This window comes from Leguminivora glycinivorella, chromosome 26, assembly GCF_023078275.1.
Source record: "Leguminivora glycinivorella isolate SPB_JAAS2020 chromosome 26, LegGlyc_1.1, whole genome shotgun sequence".
In the NCBI taxonomy this organism is placed as follows: domain Eukaryota; kingdom Metazoa; phylum Arthropoda; class Insecta; order Lepidoptera; family Tortricidae; genus Leguminivora; species Leguminivora glycinivorella.
In genome coordinates, this window is record NC_062996.1 from 11,074,960 (window position 1) to 11,101,452 (window position 26,493).

Here is a 26,493-nt window from a genome sequence, read left to right on the forward strand (position 1 = left end):
GCTGGCTTAAACCCTACGTCTCAGCCTCGAGAAGCATATTATTACATAGCTTAAATTGACTTAACTGAAACAAGATCTTGTGAGATGTAAAAGGTCCACACAGTCAGTTATAACTAATGGAATATAATAAAAAAAATATGGCAGCATTTTCATTTTTTGCCAGCCTGTGGCTGTGTCAGGCAGAAAGTTTTCGTTCCCGGGAACATTGGTCCCATCACTAGTCCCGAGCGAGCAATAAAGATTACCGCGTGTGAGAACGGGACAGGTGGTGACCAGCTGCTTTAAACTAATGTTACTTTTAATCCTTTACTGTTTATATACTCTGGTGAACCCACTTTGTTAGTAAGGCGCGAAATTCAAATAATTTGCCGCCTTTTCCCGACTACCATCAAAGCCATATGTAACTCCGTATAGACGGACAAAATCTAAGAAAAAAACGTACCTAGAAGCCATAGAGAAAAAGGTAAGGTGGCCAAGATGTCGTTACACCTTTGGGGAACGCTCGGCTAGATGGCGCTAATATTAATATTTGACATTTTAACACATATCATGCTAACAATATGGGCCAAATTGTTAAAACTGAGGTTCAAAAGTTTTAAGCTTGTGTCGAGAGATGGCACTGTGATTACACATTTTACTTTGACAGTAACTCTCTATAATACTCGACTACATCTTTGATTTCTACTTTCTAGTCAGGCTTTACATTTACCCCATTGGGTTCTGTACACAAAGTGCAACTGAGAGTCCCTCAGGGATGTATTCTGGGCCCCTCGATGTTCATAATCTAATTATTTCCCCTACTGGTGATTTGATGTTTATTTTACTATTATATCATTTATCAAAGTATCAGTAGTAATTTTGCAATTTAGAGTAATGGGTCGTATAGGTTTTGATATTAATTTGTTTCTTTTATTGATTTATTCATAAACTTTACAAGTTTATTTTTTATTATTTTATTAAGTGTTTGCTATTTACAAAAATAACATTAAATGTTGTTTCTAATAACTTAAGACGATACGATACAGGTCAATTCTCCATACAAACGCTCTCGACTATTTCCTCCCTGGTTTTTGAAGATAGAGCAAAGATTTTTTTCAACACAGATTATTATTATTTTTATCAGTGTCGGACCGTTTTGATTATTTTGCTATTTTTTTTTTAAAAGATGCTAGATCCAATCAAAAATTTCTAAATACGGCCTTTTTCAATATGGCCTGATATGGCTCAAAAAAAGGTGTGATACTCAAGATCGGTAACAATTAGCCAAAAAATCTAAACGGTCCGACACAGATTATTTCATTGTTATTGAGATTCTCAAATTTCGTTCCGATTGATTAAGTTTTGAAAGAGGAAAGAGTCGAGAGCGAACCTCGATTTTAAAGATTTTTTTGAAATATCTTTTGACTGAGTTGTCCTTAATGGACATTTTTTTTTCGATAAATCTAGTTAATAACACTTGTATATTTAACTAAAATTCCCAAGTTGAAAGGGGGCTCCTTTCCATTTTAGCATTTTCGCTACCGTATCCTCTTAAGTAGTAATACAATAATTATCTATGTAATCCAAACTAATATTATAAATGAGAAAGTGTGTGTGTCTGTTTGTTTGTCCGTCTTTCACGGCAAAACGGAGCGACGAATTGACGTGTTTTTTAGGTGGAGATAGTTGAAGGGATGGAGAGTGACATAGGCTACTTTTTGTCTCTTTCTAACGTGAGCGAAGCCGCGGACATAAGCTACTATATAATGTATTTAAATCGAAATATAACTATAATTAATATCGAATTACCTACAAAAGTGTGTTAAAATGTCTTTAACTTAATGCGGTATTTTTTCCGTGTCATTAACTTCTATACAAATTAAAACCACACATTAAATTACATACATATAATCACGCCTGTATCCCATAAAGGGGTAGGCAGAGCACATGAACTACTAAGTTTCAGCGCCATTCTTGGCAAAAAGGGGTTGAAAGAAATCCATTGCAGTGACAGTTTGAAAGACTTGACAGCCTCTCGCCCACGCCACAATTTAACCCATATCCCACAGTCGACTTGTACGACACCCACGGGAAGAAAGGGGTGAAATTCTTAACCCGTCACCACATTAAATTATGTTGTATTTTACATCTACCCACACGAAAGACCATATTATGACATCGATACATTCTGATCCCACTTCGACAATGTTCACCCTCGCCAAATTGAATAAAAATAAACATGTAACAGTGATTAAATGCAAGAAATACAAGGGTACCACCCTCATTGTAACAAATATTCCATATATCACTCATTTGGCAGTTGTAACCTTTTAAAACTATCTTCCATACTTCTGTCGCGTTCCGTGTCTAAAGTTTTTTATTTTATTTATTATTTACACTTACAACTATGTTTAAAGGCACAATAGTGTAAGTGTATCTATATCATAAGGTACACTATTAATAACTTATGATCTTAACGTATTTCATTACGTTTAAAAGATCTATATACATATAATGCTAATTTCGTAGTTCAATTAAAATAATATATCATTAAAATTATACAAAAAACTCGGTATTTCAAATGAAAACGTTTTTTATGCGATATAAAAGCCACAATATAAAGTACCTAAATAAATGTTTGTATTTTTTATATTGTAATTTAAGTACCTATAAAGGATCCTTCTGTATTTTCTGCATTGTATTTCTTATATTGTTATTTAAGTATAAAGGATCCTTTTGCAAGGAAAGCAACAATTGGATGCCTTCCATCGTAACCGCCAATTCTTTTAGGGTCCTTTATCGTCGACATGTGCGGGCCGTTTAACAGATTCGACACATTTGTCTGTCATTCCAACTGTCAATTGACGCGTCTTCTAATTGGTTGCAATGGCCAGTGGAATTTGTCGTGATGCGTTTGTATTACAAACTAGCTTTAAACAAACACACAAAAAATTGTGTGAAAATTTCGCGCCTTTTTCTAACATATTATAAACCTACAACTAGGGAACAAATCAAATTATTTTATTGAATATTTTTTGATTTGTTCTTTTTTCAAGTAGTAACACTACGCGACGGCGTGGCGTGGGGCGGGCGTGTGGTCTAGTGGTAAAGACGTTAGCCGCGTAAGCTGAAGACCCGGGTTCGATTCCCGGCTCGGCCACCAGTGGGCCTTGCCATTTTTTCTTTCGTGTATGATATCTATTTCAGTTCATATATGCGTTTTCTAAAAAAAACGAATCTCCTGTTCTGTTCGTGCTAATACCACAGAATATATAATAGTACAACTAATACAAATAAACATATACTTAAATATTTTATCTAAAATATTATTATGAGACGTTGAATCTTAATTTACACCCTATCATCTAACAAATTAACATGAAATGACACTCGATATGGTTGTTATTAATAAACAATAACACAGCAAGTGTTAACAGGGGTGTCCAAGTTGCGATCCCTCCCAGTGGACCGCGGATCGTCGTGGATGGCATCATGCAACATGTGAAAATGAACTACTTATTAACAATATTTTTTTTGAAAAAAAAAACATTTTTGGCACAAGCTTTTATCGCTGACTGTACTTTTCTTTCAAGAACAGTCTCTACTGCTCTTCGAGACTTTTCTAAAAACCCCTTTCATAACATAGTTCCTATGACCATATTTCTGCTCCATCATCAGATCAGCTCCGTGATACCATAATATTGCATTGTCACGTAATTCATATATGTGTGCAAAATTTCAGCTCAATCGGAAATCGGGAAGTGGGTCAAATTTAGCTTCTACGTTTGACCCAAACTTTTATATACTTACTAACAAGGCAAGTTGAATAAAAGCTTGTAAAAAGTGCTTTTTGTTCCAATGATAGAACCTAACAGCCTTATTCTTTTTTTTTTATGGGATAGGAGGCAAACGAGCAGACAGGTCGCCTGATGGTAAGCGATCACCGCCGCCCATGGACACCCGAAACACCAGAGGTGTTGGAGGTGCGTTGCCGGCCTTTAAGATGGGTGTACGCTCTATGGGTATGGGTGTATTCATAAAAAATCCTTAAATCGTTGATGATCTACGTTTTAGTTAAACAACTGTTTAGGCTTATTGCACGGTTGTTGAAATATACTGACCTTTTATTTTGTATGCTAAATGACTACCATACATTATAACTGTTTCATACATTTCCGATAAGTAGTTTATTTTTTACATATTCTTGATTTACATTATATTTAAAATTAGGTTTATTCTTGGTTTGCTGTTGCACTTACCATCCAAACTTAAGTTAAATAATCCGAGGGTGCATTTGCATTACAACCGCACCCCTGCAGTTCGCCACTTAAGTTCTGGCTACATGTACAAATCGCATAATATCTTGTTGACAAATCGCTGAGGTGCATTGAGGTTATTTAAGTACCTATCTTATACTTTTAAACGAGCAATTCTTGTATATTTATTTATTTATTTATATATACCGACGATCTCGGAAACGGCTCTAACGATTTCGCTGAAATTTGTTATGTGGGGGTTTTTGGGGGTGAAAAATCGATCTAGCATAGCCTTAGATCCCGGAAAACGCGAATTTTCGAGTTAGGGATCGGAACCCGTTCCCAAATACCATTTGATATCGTTCTTAAACCGTTACCTATAAATTTTGTTCAATGGGAACAAAATAATTTCGGTTACGGTTCTTATATCGTTCCCTAAACGAACGGTTCATTATAAATTTTGTTCAGTGGGAACAAAATAATTTCGGTTTCGGTTCTTATTTCGTTCCCTCAAAGAACAGTTCCTTACAGTAACGTTTAAATGAACGAACAGAATTTTAGCGTTCCTAAAACCAATATTATTTCGTTCCGAGCCGCGCGGGAGTAGGTATAGCGACTGTAGCGAGCGCCAGAGCCGAACGTTTTCGCCGACGCACGAGCCGCCTTTCGCTGTCTCTTTTTCACACGAAGTTCATGTATATTTCTGTTTCGGTTAGCCGGCCGGCCGCGGCCGGCAATGAAGGTGAAGGTAGGTTGTTTGTTTTGTTTACTTCATTTACTTGAGTTGCAACTTTCGGCGTATAAACAGCGAACGTGCAGTGATAGTGTATGCTTGATATTGAAACTATTAGGATAGGAAGAAACAGCATAGAATATACACCATGTATAAAGGGCGGCAAATTTTAAAATTGTAGGGCTCACCGGCCAATTGTCTTCATAAAACCTGTCTACTTAAAGTTTCACGTTAACGGAATCATTAAAGGATTAAGACGATACAGGAGGCAAGCACGAATTCAGATTTTTAGGTCTTTATCGCCGTCGCGTTGACGGGGGCGGAACCCACAGAGAGGCCCTGTATAGTAAAGTTGTGTGAGCGCGTGGCGCACGCACACAGGCGCGTACGCCGGCGGCGCAAGTACTCGCGCTCGAGCCGACCGGCGCCCGCAATCGCTCTCTATAGTCTCTATCTATATTTTTCTAGTTTTGGACTTCTGATTTGCGTATAGTTTTGGACTCCGTGAAGTATACTCGTACTGATTTGAATAGAATGCAAATTTGTCATATTTTAGGTATTCTAAATATTATTCCTTACCTTATACATAATGTAATTGGGCGAATCAACTTTTTGACCGACATTTTTGGTGTCTCTGGCGTTACTCAAAATGTCTCTGGAGTTACCAAGAAATCGAACTTCTAATGAACAAAGTTTCAGTTTATTAGATTTAACAGTTAGGGTTATGTTTTAATATACAGGGTAAAGTGAAAAATACCAATAAAATTCATTATTTAAGGGTGAAATTTCACAACTATGTTAAGAATGTGCGGACAGATTTGAGTCGGTCAAAAAGTTGATTCGCCCAATTATCTTAAAAGGAATCATGATACCGAAATAAAGTTATTCGGTATGTAAAAAACTAAAGCCTTTTCGATGTCAAAAAGAAAGTTTAAAATAATTTTGTGATAAAGTAAATATTTTCTGAAAGGATTGGGTTATACCTAGGGATTGCAATAATATAAAATCCGGATTTTCGGATTATTTTTAGGGCAAAATCCGAACTCCGGATTAAATCCGGATTTTTTTTAGTAACTAAAGCCTGACAAGTTTTTATTTGACCCTGGAAGAGTGTCGCTACAAATCGTTTTCATATGGCAATAATGTGCCGACGTCATGTATAATCGGGACAGCGAGTACTGGGTTTCGTTTCGCGTTAATATTTGTAGAAAATTAAAGCATGGTTTTAGAGAATGACAATTTAATAAGCTAGGTTTGAAGACTTGCTACTTCCACACAGCCTAAAATTCATGAAGCTTGTGCCTGTATCGAAGTCGTCGATGTTTATTTTCTTCTTACGTGGGACCTTGTTTTGTACTGGTGGCGATGATGAAACGGCCTCCTTATTTCTTTAAATATTTTTCACGGCAGAGCTAAATACAGACACCATAAATAAGAACAAAAAATATATTAAGCTAAATCGAAACCAACTAATCATTGCATGAGAACATTATTAGGGTGCCCGCCCCCTACACGTAAAGTGGGGAGAGATTTTTTTTCATTTCAACCCTGACGTGTGATATACCTATTGTTGGATAGGTATTAAAAAATGAATAGGGGTTTACTACTAACATTTTTTGATATTGTTAATTTTTTCGGAAATAATCGCTCGGAAATGTATGGGACATTTCAGAGGTAAACTTTTGTATGGGCTTTGTCAGTCCCGGTATCTATCGTCCTTGATATTAGGCAAGTCAATGTGCACCTCTAACGACTCTTACGTAGTGGCCATTGAGGCCAATCAATTAAAGGTGAGGAAACAGTCTCAGCTGTTGCCATTAGATTTGGTGAAAATAACATTGATCGCGTTGGATATGGTAAGTATGGTTAAGAAACTAAAGCCTGACCAGAAATATAAATAACTATTGTCAGGCAGGAGTGCGCTGTTATTCTGATGTATGGAGTGACAGTTCAGTATAGTATGATGACTATGAAGAAAATAGTTTTAATGAAATTCCGCTACATGGCGCGTAGTCATATATTTCTGGTCATGCTTTACATGTGTATAAAATAAAACAAAACTTATGAATCTTATGATATAATCTTTCCAGTAATTGCCTATGGGAAAATAACATTGTAGTTACCACTGGTAACAACTTAGTGGTAACTCTGACTAGTGGAATAACCCTTATTTTATAACGATATTTCACTAACGAATGTACCAAAATATGATTGACTTTTACACTGAAGCTATAATTATGATAGAGTACACATAATCTTGATACACATTTAATAATATTTTTCTATTTTATTTTCGAGATCTTCTAAACAAGCCCGTAAATTCTCTTCGGGAACTTGTTCTAACTTTTTTCTTATAACGACTGCAACTATATTACGCTTGCATGAACAAGGGCACATCGCGTCCGGTTCCGGTTCACTATAAATGGATTGCATGGGTTGTGCTCTCTCAAGGACTGCATCTTGGTCCTTAAAAACATTTAAAAACATATCACTATTACAAATTCACACAGATTAAGTAACACACATATTTATACAAATTAGTGCAGATTATATTTTATACAGCTTTCTCACACTATAAGCACTTACATCCAACTCAAGGTCATCAGAATCGCTTGGATATGGGGTAGTTTTTCTCTATATATATTTTTTTGAAGGCTAGATCTTCATCATCTATGTCAAAGCTTTTATCTGCAATAAAAATATCTTATTTATTTTGCATAATGTACTTACATTTCTAGAAAATTATTACAATAAGTTACAAGCTTTTGAGAATTGGGCCCTTGGTGTATCTACATGGAATACACAACTGTAGTTGGCGAGTGTATTAGTGTCTACACTGTCTACAGACGACCAAACCGACCAAGGTCCAACAAGTACGGGATTGTAAGAGCGGGAGAGCTAAGTCAACCGGGGTGGCTTTAGGAAAATTTGGGGTTACTTTGATGGTATTTGAACGGCTTTAAAATTAACATCATTCATTATTTACTGAAACTGTTCATGTAATTAGTAGATAGATAATAGATCAATAAATATTCTTGTAAATCTACCATAGAAAATCGCGAATTTACTTACAGTATGACTTTAAAACTAAATTTTCAAAGTCACCCCTGCGTTTTAAAGCCACCCCGGTTGACCGTATAAGGCTTTCTCATTTTTTTACAAATAACTGCGTCCCTAATTGACATATGTCGGTACGGTCGCCTGTAAGTACCTACTTTAGGAGTGACACCGAATAGGGCTTGTATTGTAATCCGGATATATCCGCTGATTTTGAAATTCGGATAATTTGCACGTTAAAATCCGGATAAAACGAATAATTCGAATATTGTGAATGACAGAAATACCATTGCAATTTTTAAGAAGCTCATTTGGAAAACAAATTTTAAAGTAAAATTAACACATTTACGATATTAAAGCGATTTATATCAAAAATTACTCCTTGAGTGGCACTACTACCTTATTTAATAATAGTCATACTAGTTATGAAAAGAAAGCTGCACTTTTGGATGGAAGCAAGTCGCTTTGCATGGTGATAGTAGACATCATAGTAAACGATTTTTTCCGAGGATATCGAAATTTCATCCCTTAAGAAGCCGAGCGTAGCGAGGTGTTTTATGAAAATGAAAAAAATTCTATCTTTTTATTGTATCGTCCGATTTTGACAAAACGTATCTCAAATGAAAGGTATTAATTTGTGTAATTAAAAAAAATACAAAGAAAAAAATTTAAAATAAAAGTAAGAAAAAATTAAAAAAGTAAATTTCCGTCTCGCACTGAATAACTTCAAAGAATGACAGACAAAATGTACAATGTCGATATACAAGTTTTTTTTTAATCGAAGACAGATAAATTTTTAGTTGAAAACTGAAGACCGCATCGAAATCAGATCAGCATTTTTTAAGATACAAGTTGCCAAAGTTGGGAAAGATCGCTTTATATGGCCACTTTGAAATTCCTTTGCCAGAAAGTCAGAAATAATATGTTTTTCGGACACAGAAAAATACATAGTAACAGTACACATCAAAATAAAATTAAAAATTCCGAGGATATTATAATTTCATCCCTTAGAACGACGAGCGTAGCGAAGTCGGTTACGAAAACCGAAAAAAAAATCTCATTTTTTTGTACGTCGTCCGATTTTGACAAAACATGTTTCATTTGAAAGGTATTACTTTATGTAACTTAAAAAAAATATTGAAAAAAATTGGAAAAAAAATGTAAGATTTAAAAAAAAAAACCTTAATTTTCGTATCACACTGAATAACCGCAAAAAACGGTAGACACGGTGTATAATTTCGATATATGATTTTTTTAAATTAAAGACAAATAAATGTATGATTATAAACTAAAAACCGAATCGAAATCGAATCAGTAGTTTTTAAGATGCAATTTGTCAAAGTTGGCTTAGTTTGTTTATATGGTCGCTTATAAATTCCTTAGCCAGAAAGTCAGAAACATTATATTTTTCTCAGTTAAAAGTATGCATAGGTAATAGACATCATAATAAACAATTTTTTACGAGGATATAAAAAATTCATCCCTTGGAAAGCCGAGCATAGCGATGTCTGTTACGAAAAACAAAAAAAAGGCAGTTTTTTTTATTGGATCGTCTTTGTAAGGGTTTCTAAGGAATGAAATTTTTATATCCTTGTAAAAAAATGTTTATAATGATGTCTATTACCTATGCATACTTTTAACTGTAAGAAAAATATAATGTTTCTGACTTTCTGGCTAAGGAATTTATATTATAACTATTATAAGCGACCATATAAACAAACTAAGCCAACTTTGACAACTTGCATCTTAAAAACTACTGATTCGATTTCGATTCGGTTTTTAGTTTATAATCATGCATTTATTTGTCTTTAATTTAAAAAAATCATATATCGAAATTATACACCGTGTCTACCGTTTTTTGCGGTTATTCAGTGTGATACGAAAATTAAGGTTTTTTTTTTAAATCTTACATTTTTTTCCAATTTTTTTCAATATTTTTTTTAAGTTACATAAAGTAATACCTTTCAAATGAAACATGTTTTGTCAAAATCGGACGACGTACAAAAAAAATGAGATTTTTTTTCGGTTTTCGTAACCGACCTCGCTACGCTCGTCGTTCTAAGGGATGAAATTATAATATCCTCGGAATTTTTAATTTTAGTTTGATGTGTACTGTTACTATGTATTTTTCTGTGTCAGAAAAACATGTTATTTCTGACTTTCTGGCAAAGGAATTTCAAAGTGGCCATATAAAGCGATCTTTCCCAACTTTGGTAACTTGTATCTTAAAAAATGCTGATCTGATTTCGATGCGGTCTTCAGTTTTCAACTAAAAATTTATCTGTCTTCGATTAAAAAAAACTTGTATATCGACATTGTACATTTTTTCTGTCATTCTTTGAAGTTATTCAATGCGAGACGGAAATTTACTTTTTTTATTTTTTTCTTACTTTTCTTTTAAATTTTTTCTTTGTATTTTTTTTAAATTACACAAATTAATACCTTTCATTTGAGATACGTTTTGTCAAAATCGGACGATACAATAAAAAGATAGAATTTTTTTCATTTTCATAAAACACCTCGCTACGCTCGGCTTCCTAAGAGATGAAATTTCGATATCCTCGGAAAAAATCGTTTACTATAATGTCTACTATCACCATGCAAAGCGGCTTGCTTCCATCCAAAAGTGCAGCTTTTGGCCAAAAATTCTCCATAACAAGTATGACTATAAGTAAATAAATAATAAACAAAAATATTGGGGGACATCTTACATAGATCAACCTAGCCCCAAACTAAGCAAAGCTTGTACTATGGGTGCTAGGCGACGATACGAATACATACTTATATAGATAAATACATACTTATATACACAGAAAACATCCAAGACTCAGGAACAAATATCTATGCTCATCACACAAATAAATGCCCTTACCGGGATTCGAATCCGCCGGGACCGCGGCTTAGCAGGCAGGGTTTTTTTCATGAATAATTGTGGATAATCTCATGTAAATGTATATCAATTTAACTCAATCAATCAAGTGACACTGAGTACCGTATCAAACGCTGCACTTTCATTATTGTTAGCATCCGAATACATTATAAATAAATAAATAAATTGCAAACAGAACTAAAACTGTTCAAATTTTCTGACAAAAAGAAGTCTTCTATGTATCCCGCGGCGGAAGACCTGTTTAGTATTGAACTGCAGAACAAGATGAAGTAGTTAAGCAGATACGCTTTTACATTTTATCCTTTCAAAATAGGTTGCAAGTGTTGCAACACCAAAACTTTTTCGCTGTATACGTATACGTAACGTAAGGCCCTCTGCAGGCCTAGCACGTGATGGCCGCGAGAGTATGTCGCCGCGAGATAGACTACCCGTCCTTATGTCATTAATACAATTAGACAAAGACGTGTCATCTATCTCGCGGCGACATACTCTCGCGGCCATCATATGCTAGGCCTACTGGCTAAGAACGTCTACCCGAGAGTCCCAAGTGTAACTGGAATGGAGTCACGAAGTCATCAAAGATAAGAGGTGAAAATTATTAGAGAGAAAGATCATTCAGCCTTGTTATTTAACAAAGCTAAATGGTGTTTGTAATATGTCATAGTTCTTTTTGCATTTGAATAAATCGGCAATGAAAACCTCGTAAATGCAATCTGATATTTAAACAAGGAGTAGGTAGGTAATACCTTTTTTAGGTAATATTCGATCTAAACGATCACAACATGACGTTTTGCCTCATATGGCAATCAGATTATGTCTCTAGCATTAAAATTCATTAATATCAAATATTAGTCAAAATTACATAAAAATAAAATCATATATCTTATGGGCAACTGAAGTCATTTCATAAAAACCGGCCAAGAGCGTGTCGGGCCACGCTCAGTGTAGGGTTCCGTAGTTTTCCGTATTTTTCTCAAAAACTACTGAACCTATCAAGTTCAAAACAATTTTCCTAGAAAGTCTTTATAAAGTTCTACTTTTGTGATTTTTTTCATATTTTTTAAATATATGGTTCAAAAGTTAGAGGGGGGGGGACGCACTTTTTAGGGTTCCGTAGCCAAAATGGCAAAAACGGAACCCTTATAGTTTCGTCATGTCCGTCTGTCCGTCTGTCCGTCTGTCCGTCTGTCCGTCTGTCACAGCCGATTTACTCGGAAACTATAAGTACTACAGTGATGAAATTTGATGGGAATATGTGTTGTATGAGCCGCTACAAAATTATGACACTAAATAGTAAAAAAAAAGAATTGGGGGTGGGGCCCCCATACATGTAACTGAGGGATGAAAATTTTTTTTCGATGTACATACCCGTGTGGGGTATCAATGGAAAGGTCTTTTAAAATGATATAAAGTTTTCTAAAAAACATTTTTCTTAAAGTGAACGGTTTTTGAGATATCAGCTCTCAAAGTCGTAAAAAGTATGTCCCCCCCCCTCTATTTTTATAACTACGGGGTATAAAATTCTAAAAAAAATAGAGGTGATGCATGCTAATTAACTCTTTCAACGATTTTTGGTTTGATCAAAGTATCTCTTATAGTTTTTGAGATAGGTTGATTTAACTGTAATTTTGGTTAAATATTTGCTGCTACGGAACCCTTTGTGCGCGAGCCCGACTCGCACTTGGCCGGTTTTTTTTCCTTTAAGAGCGATTATTTCCGAAAATATTAATATTATCAAAAAACGATCTAAGTAAACCCTTATTCATTTTTAAATACCTATCCAACGATGTATCACACGTTGGGGTTGGAATGAAAAAAAAAATCTGCCCCCACTTTACATGTAGTGGTGGTACCCTAATAAAACATTTTTTTCCATTTTTTATTTTTGCACTTTGTTGGCGTGATTGATATACATATTGCTACCAAATTTCAGCTTTCTAGTGCTTACGGTTACTGAGATTATCCGCGGACGGACGGACGGACGGACGGACGGACGGACGGACGGACGGACAGACGGACAGACAGACATGGCGAAGCTATAAGGGTTCCTAGTTGACTACGGAACCCTAAAAAAGGCAAGAATGAAATAACTAAGTAACCTAACCTAACATTAAGGTTACGAACAACAGCTCAAGCCTGATTATAAAATAACAATTTCCTACGACGTGTTTTTCGTATCGTAGTACATAATTATGTTACTAATTATGAGATTTATTAAATAAAATAAAAAATATTCGAAATATCCATTTTATCCGAATATCCGGATTTTCAAATATCGAGTCGAATCATCCGGATTTCGAATTGGACGGATAATTGCAAGCCCTAACACCGAACCACCGGGCAGAGTTTCAGTATTTAGGTTTATGAAGGTTTAGTATAGGTAAGTACTTACTCAGTGGCTCATTCTGTGCATCGATCAAGTCATAAATATCATCATTAGTGCCCCTTTCACTCGCAGCAGTATAAGAACATTGGATGAATTGGGATTCTTCGAGTTCTGGGACACGGGAGTGTTGAATACTAAAAACAATTTATTTTTGTGACTAATTGCACATTTCACATCTTTCATTGTGACGTTTTTAGACTAAGGGCCCGTTGCATCAACCACATTTGACACACACATCATCGTCACGCAGCAGACGCCTATGGAACTGTCCATACAATAAAATTTAACGAATGCTTTAACGGTGACAGACGGTTTGGTGCAACTGACCCTAAAGGTCCATTGTTGATAGTAGCTGATGTAATTTCTATGGTAATTGACTATCTACAGTACCAACGACACAATTAATGGGAAAGTAGTGTATATTGTACACACGCACACGCACACGCACACGCACACGCACACACACACACACACACACACACACACACACCTGAGATGACCGTACCAAGGTCAAATAAGGACGCTCGCTCTTGCTAATAGCGGCGTCCCGTCCTTATTTGACCTTGGACTGTACGATTGCCTGTAAATAAATACTTAAGCGTCGTGACATTACTTAAATTTTAAAATCGGTAAAATTGAAAGCACTAAGTTAAAAGAAAAAACTTACTTCATTGTGGTTGTGGTGCAGAATGTTTTCGACGTATTTGTTTCGTTCGACGCCACGTTTACTCACCGCTAGTCTCAAATCAAACTAAAGTTACTAAAGTGATGGCCGTGGCCGACACCGCTTGCACTGTTCGTTCAAATTCTTGGAAATAGAAAAACCGAAATAATTTCGTTCCTGCGAACTGTTCTTTAAAGAACGTATCATTTAATTCCGTTCCCGCGAACTGTTCTTTAAAGAACGTATCATTTAATTCTGTTCTTCGGAACAGTTCTCACTCATAAACGTTCGTTCACTGAACGAAAAAGAATACCGGTTAATGGAACCAGAAACGCTAAAGTAAAGTTCTCGGGTCAACGTACGGAACCGTTCCGAAAAAAATACCGGTATCCGATCCCTGTTTCGAGTTTTCATGAGTTTTTCTTTCGCGTTAGTAAACGTAAAATATGGTCGTTAATTTCGCCGCGCGCGCATCGATTCCGCTTAGCTCAGTCGTACGAGATCGGTCTAATGTACGCAGATAGATCGTAGGTGTCAGGGTTTCGAATCCCGGCCAGAAATTAGGTTTTTGTTTTTTGTCTTTTTTTTGTTTTTGTTTTATAAGAGTTTTTTTTTATCTAAATACGTGATATATTAAAATAGAACCGAGCGAAGCTCGGTCGCCCAGATATTATGTTGTAATTCTCGAACGTAATAGTACATTGTCGTTGTACATTGTGTATTAAGGGCGAAAAGTGAAGTTGAGTTATTAAAGCCTCTCGTTCGTAATCCTTCAGCCTCGTTACGTGCTATTTAATTACAACAACACAAAAATTATGAACACTCAAGGGTCTGAGACATATTTAAAATCGCAGGCAAGTAACAACTTCAGTGCAAAATCTGACACGCTCGGCCGCCATACAAATAATTAGATGCACTTGCGTTTCTTCTAAATATAATTCTGTGTTATTTACAAAAATGAAATCAACATGTAGACAAGTTACTAGCAAAGAGGATCAAGTACTATCAAAGTAAAATATGTAATCAGTGATTACTAATCACAGTGCATAGATTGCCATCTCTCGACAGTCTCGACACAAGCTCTCTTGCTGTGTACTTATACTTAACACAGCAAAGGGGAGTGTACAAGTTTCTAATGGGGTGGCAACGCGCATGTGACTCTCTTTGGGTTGCGGGCGTCCATGGGTTGCGGTGACCGCTTTCCATCAGGCGGACCGTATAATGCTTGTTTGCCACCGACGTAGTATTAAAAAAAAAGTTAAACCTCAGTTTTGACAATTTGCCCCATATTCTTAGCTTGATATGTGTTAAAATGTCAAATATTAATATTAGCGCCATCTAGCCGAGCGTCCCCCAAAGGTGTAACGCCATCTAGGCCACCGTACCTTTTTCTATATGGTACTGAGGTACGTTTTTTCTTAGATAGTAGCTGTCTATACGGAGTTACATGTATTTGGTACTAGCACAGAATATATAATAGTACAAGACAAGGTACTAGTTAGTGGCAGTACTCACTGACGACCCTTTTATTTGCTCTTTCCTTGAACCACATGTAAAAGACCAGTCAAGTAGGTACTCTCTCGAGGTAAGAGAGCTAGTTACACAAGTGGCTAAACTCTTTTGTTTTAACAAGAAAGCCATTTTGAAACGGAGTTATTTCGTGTTTAGCCTTTTCTCCGCCTTGTAATATAATACTAATATATTTTGTATATATTGTGGAAAGATAGGACCATATTCCACCAGGCGGACCGTATACCTGTTTGCCATCGACGTGGTATAAAAAAAGATAAGTCAGGCCCTGGACAGAAACTCCCTTAAATCCTTGAGCTGGCTCATTTTACTTAAAGGAGACGTTCCTTTATTTTAAAAACTGCATTCAAAGTCTCGCCCGAGACTCGAACTAACTAAAATAAATAAAAAAAACATGCTATTTTATTACACAAATCGATAAGAAAATAATTAAGGATTTATTTATTTGCACTTAATTTAAAAAAATCTGTAATTAAGTTATATTTACGAATGCCTATCTTCCACAGGAGCGGCCTGCGCCTGCGTCAGCTGACAGACGGCCGCCATCTTGTCCAAGTGATCTACACACCAAATGGCGACATCCAAGACTGCGAGTACATAACCCAAGCGAAATATTCTAGAAACTTCCTCAAAACGTTAAGAAAAGAACTCAAACTCGCGTTAGAAGAACAATCAGTCAAATTATCACAAAATGAAATCACTAACGAAGATGAAAAATACTACAGACATTTTAGTAATGTGACACTTCGTATTTTGAGAAATGGTGAGACGCTACCAATAGATGTCGCTAGTTGGTTGAATTTTGACAAGTTGAAAATGGAATGCTTGGAAAGACATGAGGAGCTGACGTTTATGATGGCTAATAAGAATAAAATTTCTGGTGCTACGCTTGCAAGGTAATTTTTATGTTGTGTTTGTGTTTCGAGGGCTTTTCTTAAGGTAATAAGAAAAAAGAAGGTTTAAAAAATTTCGTTATGATGCTTAATACCTTAAGACAAGCCTTAATGTAAAAAATACTGTTATAAATGTTCCTTGAATTTTGTAGGTTGAGGCGAGATTTATTTTCATTAATATTTTTGAATTATTTAATACACTTTTAGAACGTTGGTTTAAATTTTTTTTAATATTTGTAGAACTCGCCTCGACCGTACATTAAATAAAAAATGGCTGACTTTAAATGTGTGTCCTTGTGCATTGTGTTCTTTCACAAAATATTATATTGTGTGACAAGGGAGCAAAAAATTCTATAATTGAATCCTAAGCGTCGAGAGGCATGTTAAATTAAAATTCAATAGTGAAGGATTCAAATATTAAATTAATAAGGTGGAAACCATTTTGCTACCATGTAACACATAACTGCTTTTTACATCACCTATGAGGAAATAATTATATTTTGTTCCAAAATTAAAAATGTCTTTGAATAGAAAAGTGGTCTCGTGGACCGTGGACGCCTCCTAGCAGCGAAAAATTCTTTTTTTCGAATAGGTGATGTAAACATTTTCTTTACAATTAAGTAATCGCAAAACTACCTACAATATTTTCTGTCTGTTTCTAAGTCACTTAAATAGATTTGTAGGTTATATCCTAGATACAGAAATAACAGTTAAATTGGCTAATTTACTATTTAATATTCTTGTACTTTAGTAAATGTATTGTTTAACCTTCGTGTTTACAATGCTAATATATGTCGAAACGATTTCGATGCATAGGTATTTGACGCCAGATGGAGTTGTCTTACGGGATTTTAAAATTTTTAGAATAATCAATATGGACTACGTCATCACTTTTCCAAAATCTTGTTAAAAAAGTATACTTTTAAATTAATATTAATATAATAATCGAGATTAGCAATCTGAACTGTAATTTCAGTACACAGGATATGAAAACAAGGATTACGTGGCCTAGCAGGGACTGTTTCGTTATATCCATATATAAACGTACTTAAAGAATCAGTTACAAATTTTATTGTAATAAACATCAGTTTCTTCTCTGATCAAATTGTTCCGTCTGGGCAGGCCTCTGGGCGTCGTTTGAGTAGTAAACTGTCTACTCAAACGACGCAAAAAAAAACGAAATGTACCGCGCTACGCCACATTATATTAAGTTCACGAATTTCACGACTGTCACGACCATCAATGCAATGACCTATCCACGTTTCTACTTGACGACCACCACATCACTGCTTCGATATGTATTTACTACATATTTATATATATATATTATATGTTAAAATAGTTCTTTGTTGTAAACCATTATTATAGAGAATCGAAAAATAAAAAAATCTCGGACCATAAACAATATTTTCTTTTTTTTTATTAGAGAGCATGACTTATAATTAGACGCTACGTCAAATAATTTATTGTATTTTATTACTTCAACGTGTTTTTTTTGGGATTATGTTAAGTTACCAAACCGCCAATAATTAAGACTGATTTTTTCCGTTTGAGTTCGAAACTTTATATCTTTAATATCGTTAGTATTTTTCATAATGCTGCCAAGGTAATTTTATGGACCGAATCTATGATCTTTTTTATTCTGCAAAAATCTACATCTACAAAGAAGAATTAACATAAGCACTAAATACTGAACTAATTGACAATAATATTAGTAATTAATGTATAACTATGAATAACGCGTGTCTAACATAATAAATAACATAGATAATTAAATTGAATATAATATAATATATCTTCAACCTTTTTCACTGTCTTAATTTTCCAATATTTACTTAACAAACTTTTAAAACAATCATCATCATACTTAACTAAAACTCCTAAATCCTTTTAAAAATAAATAACACAAACTTTTGCACTTTTAAAAAATCTGAATAAAAACACCACTTCCTACCAAAACTGTCACTTTATTTTTTTTAAACTAACCATAGACTAACGAAACAGGTCACGGAGATCGTTGAAAGAGAATTTCATAGTCCCCGGAACAAAATGGTGCGGCGCAGGCGATCTAGCTGAGAAGTACAACGAACTGGGCATGAATAGAAAGGAAGATACATGCTGTAGAGCCCACGACAACTGTCGGCTCAACATAGGGCCCTTCAGACGAAGATTCGGCTACTTCAACTTTAGGCCATTCACGATATCAAACTGCGCGTGCGATAGAAGGTTTGTTTTTAATTTCTTTTTTTTGACACGTTTGAGCAGCTTCAAGGCGTTGGGATTGTAAAGTGTGTGGGTGCGGTGGTGGTACATTGTTAATTACACAGCACAATTTGTAAAATAACTTTATGTTCTGTAGATTGTTTTGTCAATAACTTGATCTCGAAAGTATTTAATGTTTTTAGGACATTAAAAGGATGGTATTTTTTATTAACACTGATTACATTCCGAGAAGTCGTTAGAGGTATCATGAGGATCTTAATTGGGGCTCTATATCATAGAGTTTATGTTTTCGCTGAGGGTCGAGGATGGTTAAACAGTTTCGAATTTGAGCAGTGTTTGCAGTGATATGTTTTTGTTAATAGAATTGCAAAGTATTTGCGCATTCGAAGTTCCTTTCATAAGATTTATTAAACTGAAAGTCAAATTAAATACTAAATAGGTATATATTTAAAAATATTTTAAGCGGGTTACTCACGTATTAAGTCGATATAGCGTTCGACATGTTTCGGTTCAGCAGCCGCGCGCACCGAGCAAGCGCCCGCAGTATGCGTCGCGCTCTCGACATGTAAAGGCGGGGTGTCGCTACTCTTGAGAAAGGTTCTCGAAATTGAACCGAAACATGTCGAACGCTATATCGACTTAATACGTGAGTAACCCGCTTAAAATATTTTTAAATATGTATGAGTCTCACGGGAGTTTTATAGTTAAAACTAAATAGGTATATTAATCAAATTTAATTCTTTTAATAAGATTCCTAGTAACGTTTTTAGGGTTTAAGTAAATTATTTTATATTAAACACAATATTCGACCATTTTTATTTCATGAAAAACTAGAACATTCCTTTGCTATTCACGGATTAGTTTTTTTTATTAACATGGATTTAATATTTATGCAAAGTAACGCCTGAATCCATCGATTAACATTTTTATTTATCACTAGCTTTTGCCCGAAAGAGACAAAAAGTAGCCTATGTCACTCTCCGTCCCTTCAACTATCTCCACTTAAAAAATCACGTCAATTCGTCGCTCCGTTTTGCCGTGAAAAACGGACAAACTAACAGACACACACACTTTCCGATTATAATATTAGTATGGATTGTCAAATTCTGTCATCAAAAAAGTCGCGAAAATAATTGTCTATGGGATGATTATTACAAACGGGTATTTTTTTAGTGGCGGGAATGCCAAGTTGCCATGCTTTATTACTATAACTTCTCAAACGCAAAACAAAATCAATCAGTTCAAAAGGCAACAACATGAAAATTCAAAATAAACACACTATTGTGTTTTGCACGTTATTTCAACCCCAGAGAATTAAGAATGCGTTCAGTTTTACGCACCAACATTTTACTGATCTATAAAACCATAAACTAACATGATCGATAGATCATTCGCAGCTGCATTAGCTTTATGGCTACGGATTTCAATCGGATACTGTTTTTTTGATGAAAACTAGTGCCTACGCCAAATCTTAGTATTAGTTGTCAAAGCGGACCCCAGGCTTTTATGAGCCGTGGCGAATGCCGGGATAATGCAAAAAGGATGATGACTGCTGAATAAAATTGGTTAAAAAACTGAAACAGTCTTAGAGAAATCATCAAATTAGATAATCGCGCCTCATTCTCAATATTTATTACCTAATGTGCGATTCAAGTTTTGTATTTATTTTTTTAATTAAAAAAAATCGGGCAAAAATTCTTAGAAATATAGCAAAGTTTCGTATTCAGCAGGTTTTGACAAAAAGTGATGTCCATTGGCTACAAATAATTTCAAATGAGATGTAAGCCTCCAGTTTGACTTGCCTTTCACTGGGACGCAGTAATCACCCCGGAGTCTCCGGGCATATTCCTCTAACTTTATAGCACCCTGGATGAGAGTACAAATTTAACTTTACACCCACAATAATCTATATTACTTATCAAATACATGGTTATTACGCGAGAAATATTTCCCTGTCGGCAAAACTAAGTTTGTGGCGTCAGATTCTAAACGATCTCTTTTACGATTATTATTTTAAATCATAAAAACGCTGGTGGTCCGTGTCGAAACGTTAACGGAACGGTCATTACAGATGGTCAAGTCCTTAGAATGCCATTGCTTAGCGCGAGTTCTCTTTGTTTATATGCGAAGGACCATAATAAATAGAGTAAATATAGTAAATAGAGTTGTGTCCGTCTTTAGAATAAGATTTATTATTAAGTAACTTCTTGTGTGTTAATAGAGTTAAGGGCTTAACATTCTGCGACTTGATTTTGTGTCAATTTTATAGACTTTCAACCAATCTTGGCACTAGAAGGCGGCAAATTTGAAAAATTGTGACCTCACCGGTCAATTGTTTTCATAAAACGCGTGCTTTCCTGAACCTTGACGTTGGTTGAATCATCGATGAGCCATAACACTGAAGAATTGATTGAAAATGTAGGGGTAAAGGATTAAATCATAGAAAATTTGAATTTTGCGCCATTTTATAGTGCCAAGATGTGATTGACCGCGTCTATAGTCTAATCATCGGTTGCCAGCACTAAATATGAAGGGTCCTTCACAAACAAAACCGTTAAAACGTGGCATTTTGAGGTTATCTGCAAATCACTGCTGAAAAAAAAACTTGACAGAAAAAAGCGCGACGCCGCAGAACTACTGAGAGTGCCAGGGACAAAATGGTGTGGCAAAGGGTATTCAGCGACCCGGTACTCTCAGTTAGGGGGCTACACACGCACAGACCGCTGCTGTCGGGTGCACGACCTCCGCTGTCCGTTCTGGATCGGCGGTATGGAGAAGAAGTACGGGCTGTTCAACTGGCGTGTGAACACGCTTATGCACTGCCGCTGCGACGAAAGGTTAGAAAAGTCTAGATGTCTATGGTTTTGCTTTTTCGAAATTTGAGTTTGGAACGGTAAGTGCATGCTTTGTTTGTTTATGTTTTTGCACTGTTTTATGTGTGTGTGGGGTTGTTTTTAGCGCACTGATGTTTTTTTTTGCAGTCACTTGCAATATTATGTTGAATCTCTTCGAAGGCCGCAATAATATTCGACACGACTTACTTTTAGATCCAAAAGTAAGTGTCACATACTAAAGACTGTACATGTAAACACAGTTATATTATGGATGTTAAGTGTTCAACTGTTTCTATATAAAATGTTTGTTATGTGTATGCCTATTATTGTAAATATATATGTCTATTTGTTTAATTCTTGTTTAGTCAGCCTAAGTTACGCATACGCGTGACGCAATGGTTAGCTGTAAAGCAATGTAAAGTCATGTAATCATGTTTATCAATATATAAATAAATTATACCTCTACAAACGTAGTATAGCTAGATAATAATCTTTCCCAGGAAGCATTTAATGTTTTAGTTAATTCAATTTCGATTTACGTTTTACTATTTTACCTGGAACATCGAAAATACGGATTTCAAATGTCTCCAAATTAAAGCTGCATATTAATAGAGTCATTTTCGAAACGTAGCGAGGAAACTAAAAAGTAAAATAAAAATAAATGGGTTATAAATGAAATAAATAGTAAGAAAGGCTGTCGTCGGACGCGATAGGCGACGAGATTTTAGGAAACAAAAGCTGTGGAGTAGCTGTTATAATCTTAAGAATTTAATTATTACCTTGCGTATGTTTGAATAAGTAAATTTGGGAAAGAAATAGTTTTATTTAATTCACAACAATTATATAATTATTTGCTAATTACGATCTACGTAAAGAACCCTTACCATTTAAATAAGTAAATTAGAAAAAATAAATTGAATTCACTAAAACGATTATTTATGCAAATCTGTTGTCTGACATAATATTATAAAATGAATAAATAAAATGCTGTTGGCATTAGGTGTTTATTATCTGAAGCATATTTAATTTAAAAGGCAATTTCTATTAGCTTATCAATATTAAATCTAATACAGAATGTTTATGTCCCCTTATAATAGTATCCAATAGTCAATCTCGTATCGGGCAATGTAGAAACGCTCCGTATTTAAAAAAAAATCTAATCAGATCAGCAGATTAGCGATAACCGGGTCAAATTACCGATTTTAGAGAATGTTCTAGTGATTTTATAGGAGGATTATTATCTTATTAATTCTACAAAAAAGATACTACTAATGTATTTGGGTAGGACCAATTTTTCTATAAAAAAAAACAGTTCCCAAGTTTCCTTTTGGAAATTGACATTGAAATATTTTAATGTATATTTTATCATAATCATAACTTACATTGGAATTATTCGAATTCGAATTTTCTTTTATGAGAGTTATCTATCTATAACATACATTCTCAAATGTATAACACACAACAACACTTATAGCTCGTATCGTATGATTTAAGTACAGTAGGTAACCAAAGAAAACAGACATAGGAGCGTAGTTTTTATTCAAATTTGTAGATTCAAATATAACAAATTGTGTATAAATACTTACAGAAAGATAATATGTGAGTGTGCACAGGAAAACGTCCCACTTTGTCGATTACTATAAAGTCGCTTTGTCAGTTTATTTATATTAAGATACAAGTAGATTTCGCCTTAATGGGAACCGACAAAGTGGGACGTTTTACTCAACACACTCACATATAATTAAAAAAATCGACTCCACGCCGTCTCTGTTCGCCGCGACAATTAGAAAAACCGTGATACCATCTCCGGGCCTAATTGGTCCTCATAAATTACCCGTTCCGTCTGTTTGGACCACAACTGAAATAATTAATAATATAGATTATTGTTATTAAAATTATATACAACTTGAATTGAATGACTAAGGCAGTATACCAAACTTAGGATGCGTTTGACGACTAGTCTGGCCTAGAGCGTAGTGACACTGCCTGCTAAGCTGCGGTCCTGGGTTCGAATCCCAGTAAGGGGATTTATTTGTGCGATCTCAGAAACAGCTCTAACGATTTCGCTCTTTGTTACGTGGAGGTTTTCAGAGGTGAAAAATCAATCTAGCTTAGTCTTAGGTCGTCCGGGAAATACGATTTTTTATGTTGTGTTCATTCAGAATGCTATTATAGTATAGCCTGTCAACCAAATTTTGGCAGTAGCAATGTACATCAAACTAAAGTATGGTATCCCTATGAAACGAACAAAAACCAGCAATGTACGTCGAACAGCCACATATATTTTTTTTTCAAGGGGCTCGCTCCTTCCTTACGAATTAGATAATGTATTAAAAAGGGACGGATATGTGCTAGTTTTTTCTCTTTTTGGTAGAGGGTGGAGATTTCCACAGATAAGATACAAATGACACGCGAATTTCCACCGATTTTCAAAACTAGTGTTGCTAGCCCGCGATTTTTCAATTTTGCCTCCTTTTTCTAGTGACAAGATTTGGTTGACGGTCTATAGCATTACCCCCCTTTTTCGTCGTCCTGTTTACAAAAAATATTATACTAAAATGTATCAAGTCCTTTCGTTTTCGTCATTTCAACGTTAATAAAATGTAAAAAACAAATGATTTATAGATTTATTAACCTCTTCAAAGAAAGTCATCGATACTTCTAATTCATGGTCCAAATCACACAATGAAATACGAAAACGACAAAAAATTGAAATGGGTATTTTATTGTAGGCATTTTGGAACAGTATCGGCGGTCCGATCTTCGGATGGCGACAGACATAATAGGCTGAACATGGTCGTGCCTTCGTCCTATTGATTGTAAAAAAAAGTATAGATGCCATAAACACCTAGTTAGTTTTAATTTGAGGGTGCATTCAGAGATAAGTCAAGGTTCAAATTATAAGCCGGTTAAGTATTATTATTATCTCAGCAATTCCCGAATAGTTTGTACATTTGGATCACGTCTCCGATTTTGATAAAAATTGGTAGGTTGATAGAGTCCATGATGCTGAGCAAGATCCAATAGGTTTCCCAAAATGTCCTAGGTAGTTTGTATGAAACTTTCCTTTTTTGTTACCGAAAATGTACAGAAATCTGGTAACAAAAAAGGAAGGTTTCATACAAACAACCTAGGACATTTTGGGAAACCTAGTGGATCTTGCTCAGCATCATGGACTCTATCAGCCTACCAATTTTTATCAAAATAAGAGACGTGATCCAAATGTACAACCTATTCAGGAATTGCTCATCTAAAGGTCCCTGTTATTTTAAAGGAGAAGAAGTAGGTGGGATTATTTTTATTTTTACAAAATTTATTGAAATATTTATAATGTCTATAGCCGGTCAGATATTTTTGTCAATGTTTTGGAAAGGGGCGCAAAATTCATATTTTCCAAGGGATTATAACCCACTTCGCCTGCATTTTTTAAACATGCCGCTTTCTACTGTCGGAACTGGCTTAACAGACTATACCTACTCACTGTAACTAAATAAATAATCATTAACACCTGAGCAGTTAACATAGACTATGTATTTATTCCACATTCGCAATGAAACTATGAAAAATGGAATCCCACCTAATCTGCCACAAGGTACACCCATTGTTGCCGAACCTTTCCGCCCCGATAAACAAGCAGATAGTTTGCGACAAAGAAACACCTTTCCACCCTCCGTTCATAATTTATGTATTGTCAGACCACGTATTTAAGCGCATTACTCACACATTATAAATCGCGCGATAACGGAACGCAGCCAATATGGCGGGTGACAGTTGTTTGACAGCAGTTTTGGCGCGAACGGACTTTATACTTTATTTTTTATGGTCAATTTCCTTTTTTATTATTGGAATAGTGGCAAATAAAAAAAAATGTATGCGCGATAGTTTGTGTCCCTGAAAATGTTATTTCGTGCCTTTTTACTAAGTACCAAAGACATAATATATGTAACTCCGTATAGACGGATAAAGTCTAGGAAAAAACCGGCCAAGAGCGTGTCGGGCCACGCTCAGTGTAGGGTTCCGTAGTTTTCCGTATTTTTCTCAAAAACTACTGAACCTATCAAGTTCAAAACAATTTTCCTAGAAAGTGTTTATAAAGTTCCACTTTTGTGATTTTTTTTCATATTTTTTAAACTTATGGTTCAAAAGTTAGAGGGGGGGACGCACTTTTTTTTCCTTTAGGAGCGATTATTTCCGAAAATATTAATATTATTAAAAAACGATCTTAGTAAACCCTTATTCATTTTTAAATACCTATCCAACAATATATCACACGCTGGGGTTGGAATGAAAAAAATATCAGCCCCCACTTTACATGTAAGGGGGGTACCCTAATAAAACATTTTTTTCCATTTTTTATTTTTGCACTTTGTTGGCGTGATTGATATACATATTGGTACCAAATTTCAGCTTTCTAGTGCTAACGGTTACTGAGATTATCCGCGGACGGACAGACGGACGGACAGACAGACATGGCGAAACTATAAGGGTTCCTAGTTGACTACGGAACCCTAAAAACGTACCTCTAGGGCTTTGAGGTACGTTTTTAGGGTTCCGTAGTCAACTAGGAACCCTTATATAATAAATATTAATATTATTAAAAAACGATCTTAGTAAACCCTTATTCATTTTTAAATACCTATCCAACAATATATCACACGCTGGGGTTGGAATGAAAAAAAATATCAGCCCCCACTTTACATGTAAGGGGGGTACCCTAATAAAACATTTTTTTCCATTTTTTATTTTTGCACTTTGTTGGCGTGATTGATATACATATTGGTACCAAATTTCAGCTTTCTAGTGCTAACGGTTACTGAGATTATCCGCGGACGGACAGACGGACGGACAGACAGACATGGCGAAACTATAAGGGTTCCTAGTTGACTACGGAACCCTAAAAACGTACCTCAAAGCCCTAGAAACCAAAAAGGTACAGTCAACCAATTGGAACCCTAAGCCACTCTACAACCATGTCAAAATGACAAGCAGCAAGAGATTTTTTACGATATCATTTATAACGTCACTATGACATAGTTCTGCTAACAATA

General features: G+C 35.2%; 1 protein-coding gene across 2 annotated transcripts in view; it reads left to right on the forward strand.

The window, feature by feature from the left end:
* Positions 1 to 26,493, forward strand: part of LOC125239909 — a 108,837-nt gene that overhangs the window by 63,578 nt on the left and 18,766 nt on the right. The window contains exons 3-4 of one of the 2 annotated variants that reach the window (XM_048147679.1): positions 16,002 to 16,391; positions 18,393 to 18,614. In XM_048147679.1, coding sequence (XP_048003636.1) covers positions 16,002 to 16,391; positions 18,393 to 18,614 — 612 coding nt within the window. Of the gene's footprint in view, positions 1 to 16,001; positions 16,392 to 18,392; positions 18,615 to 21,223; positions 21,449 to 26,493 lie in introns of both variants that reach the window. The other variant, XM_048147678.1, reaches the window with a different exon arrangement.